This window comes from Hydra viridissima, unplaced genomic scaffold (assembly GCF_058129835.1).
Source record: "Hydra viridissima isolate aposymbiotic clone 2 unplaced genomic scaffold, HvirCarnegie_v1 scaffold_14, whole genome shotgun sequence".
Classification (NCBI taxonomy): Eukaryota; Metazoa; Cnidaria; class Hydrozoa; order Anthoathecata; family Hydridae; genus Hydra; species Hydra viridissima.
The window spans coordinates 4,156,457-4,159,836 of NW_028324313.1; the positions used below are offsets into that span (position 1 = coordinate 4,156,457).

The 3,380-nt window shown below is 30.9% G+C and overlaps 1 protein-coding gene across 2 annotated transcripts; it reads right to left on the reverse strand.

The window, feature by feature from the left end:
* Nucleotides 1-901: 901 nt before the first annotated feature.
* LOC145192976 (small ribosomal subunit protein uS4) lies at nt 902-2,245 on the reverse strand. 2 transcript variants are annotated; one of them, XR_013847777.2, is made up of 4 exons: nt 1,789-2,245; nt 1,337-1,511; nt 1,136-1,255; nt 902-960 (listed from the first exon to the last, which is right to left on the reverse strand). XR_013847777.2 is itself a non-coding variant. In XM_080070339.2 (3 exons), exons 1-2 carry the CDS (start codon nt 2,184-2,186, stop codon nt 1,337-1,339), a joined length of 573 nt encoding a protein of 190 aa, XP_079926465.1. In that variant the 5' UTR covers nt 2,187-2,244; the 3' UTR covers nt 902-960. The 2 variants fall into 2 exon arrangements, 1 of the variants encoding a protein (XP_079926465.1); XM_080070339.2 differs by lacking the exon at nt 1,136-1,255 and having other exon boundaries at nt 1,789-2,244.
* Nucleotides 2,246-3,380: the final 1,135 nt, after the last annotated feature.

A 3,380-nucleotide genomic window follows, 5' to 3' on the forward strand; every position in this document is an offset into this window, starting at 1 on the left:
TTGAAGATATTTCAAAACGTACTGTCAAGCCTTAACTAAGAGGTCAAGTCAAAATTTCGTTAAAATTGAAAACATCTCCGACTCTGCGTTGATTATATGCCCACGCCCTTTTTTATTGTAGTTGTTTTTTCAATATATCTATTTGATCCCTCCCCTAATATAAATTTACATGGAGCATGTTCAAAATATTCTAGTAGAACTTTGAACACTTCGTTTTATTCATACATAGTTAAAAATTTGAAATATTCTTCGTTTTGTTTAAGAGTGCTAACATTTTAACGTTTTGTTTAAGTTTTTGTTTAACGTTTTAAGAGTGCTGATGACTTGTCCTAACATTTTCAGATCTCATTTTTTAGTATTATAATTCTAGTTAGTAATTAAAAACATTCGATGTGTGCATTATTACGTAGATAAAATTTCAGAAAGTAGCTTTCACTTTCTTTTCCAAGACCATGTATTTTTCTCTTATTACAGATATAAATCTTTCCCAAACACTTGTTTCTTCTCCACCCCGCCCCTAAAATCTCTGGTTTACATGATGGCAATAAGACAAGCCCAAAAAAAACAACATCTTACTGGAGGCAGCATAAAAACATTTAAAATTTACTAACAAGATATTTTGAAACAAACTTGTACCACAACATCGGTTTTACTGATATTAATCAAAATGGTTAGCCCCCATAATATTCTTCTAGAAAATATTTTAATATTAGTTTTTTCTTTTTTATCATAAAAAAATTGTTATACTGTACTAAATTTTGGAGATTTGAAGCTAGAATCTTAATTTATTCAGTGTACCCTGGTAATGACTAAGTTGAAATGGGATTAATTGAAAGCACTAAACTAGTAGGGTATTTTAAATAAGGACTAAATTAGGATGCACCAGTACAAACAAGAGTGCTGTTGTTCACATAAGGTATATTTAACAATGAACTTTTTGCAGATAATGATCTTTTATGCCTGAAAAAAGAGAAAATAAAACTTAGTAATAACATTTAGACAACACTGACATTTCAAAAGATTTGTTAAAAATATTTCAGCTCATAAAGTATTATCTCACTCATAAAATAAAGTGAAGGGGAATCATTTAAATCATTGCTGTACTCTAAAATTGAAAACAAGAAACCTAACAAACCTTCACTTTACTAGCAACAATTTCAACTATGAAGCAAATATTTAGGATGTACAAATACAAGCAAAAATGCTATGTATTGTAGTGACCCTAAGTTATGATGACGATGAATTGTTTTGAAGCCTATAGATTGCAAACAGCAATTAAATTATCTTTAAAAACCACACTTAAATAAGAAAAACATTTCAAAAATTTACAGCGTACTTATTCATCTTCCTCTTCCTCGTCATTTCCTCCAGCTCCACCTTTTTTCATATTTTTTCGCTTAACACGACCTGGTCGACCACCACCATAAGGAGAATTAGTACTGAAATCAATGTGCTTCTGCGAGTCCAAGCGGACAATGAACGATGGCACATTAACAAGTTGTTTGCGTACTCTAAGATTTTGATAATTTTTTAAAAGCAATTAAACCTTGTTGAGAAATAGTTTCATTAAGATAGCATACTTTTTAATAAAGCTGTGACATGAGAAAAGGCCATTACTGACAACAAATCTATCAGTAACGGTGAGTAAATATGCCTGGTTTTCTATTGCAAGACAGTAAGCTATAATCACGACAGCAATCAGTGCTGACATAATAGTGAGGTCTTGCAAAATATTTTATATTTAAAATTATTAAATATTTAAACCTATTAACTATTTAAATTAATTACCTAATGTGTCTTTGTCGGATTAGAACTCGAGCATGGTGAATGGATTTAGCTAGCCCCAATTTAAATACTTGAGTTTGAAGACGTCGCTCTAGGAAATCTTCCACTTTTAATCCCAAAACGTAATCAAGCTTCATTCTTCCCTCATCTAGTACACCGATGCGAACTAAGCGACGAAGTAAGGCATTTCCTTCAAATAGACGACGTGCATCCTTCTCTGGAAGAGTAAGCAAATCTCTGGCTCTTTTTCTGATTTTTGCAAGACAATACTTAACTCGCCAAACTTCTCGTTTATTTCTGAGACCATATTCTCCAATTAATTTTAACTCCTGATCTAAACGTGCCTTCTCAAAAGGACGTCGAGGACTGACGTAGGTCTTCGAGCAGACAGCCCTGACCATGTTGAGTTCTTATTAAGACTAGTCGAAAAGAACACGTTGCGTAAACTCTCTGCTTTAAGTATTGATGTCATTAGGTTTGCTCGATTTAACAATTAAATACTATAAGAAAGATTTCAACACATTTGATGATTGAGGCAGAAAAAGTACCGAATGCTTTGTTAAAACATGAACACACCTCCTAATACAAAACTTATAGCTTTTCCGTATAGTTAAACTTAGCAAATAAGTAATTATGAAGCGCTTAATTGTGAAAATGCGAAAAAAATGGTAATTTAGATGGAGAAAAATATTTACAACAAAATATTGATCTTGTTTGATAACTTCTTATTTTATGACGTGCGATATTGGAAAAAAATAAAATAGTAATTAGAGAAGAAAAAAGAAGCAATTAACAAGTAAATAAAAAATAAGGATACAATTAAGTGAAAATTATAGATTATATTATCCTCACTTTCATTATTGCTAAAAAGGCTTTCATTTTTTCTTGGTGCTGGTCTCTTTACACTTTTGTCAAGATAAACTGAAGAATTTGTTCTTTTTTTAACAAAGAACTTAGTTCCATTTTGATAATCATTGCTCTGCTACTAAAATGTTTCGGAATCGGCTTTTTCACTTCTGTTATCCAAAAGCAAAAAATTAGAATACAAACAACATACCACAAAGGATACAAACAACACACCACAAAGGATACAAACAACACACCACAAAGGATACAAACAACACACCACAAAGGATACAAACAACACACCACAAAGGATACAAACAACACACCACAAATTTTAATTTCCTATATAAATAGTTGTTGAATGAGTGCTTTTTGACTGAATGATAAACACATCATTAAATAAATAACAAATGCATGACTAGAAATAACCTTTCAAAAATCTTTGATACAATGTACCGTATTTTTATAGTTACTCTAGGTGATTTTGTGTGAACGTGTTGCAGCTGATAAAATGAAGGAGTAAGAAAATTTTACTACGCTTAATGACATGTCTACTGTACATTTCCTAAAATCGATGTCTACTGTACATTTTGTATCTGGTGATTACAAATAAATTGTTTGTAGATCTTAAATAATTGTTTGAAAATTAATTTTTTGTTTTTCTCAAATTATTTTGAATTTTCAAGTTTATTGATCAGCATGTTTAGTTTTACTATGCGGTTCTTAAAGATACTTGTTTTTATTGCGAA

What these genes read in the sequence shown, in the direction of transcription:
- LOC145192976 (XM_080070339.2), bottom strand. Translation starts at nt 2,186, where the DNA reads ATGGTCAGGGCTGTCTGCTCGAAGACCTACGTCAGTCCTCGACGTCCT. An exon ending in ATCCGACAAAGACACATTAG is followed by an intron (nt 1,512 to 1,788) that starts GTAATTAATTTA and finishes TCAAAATCTTAG; the next exon opens with AGTACGCAAACAACTTGTTA.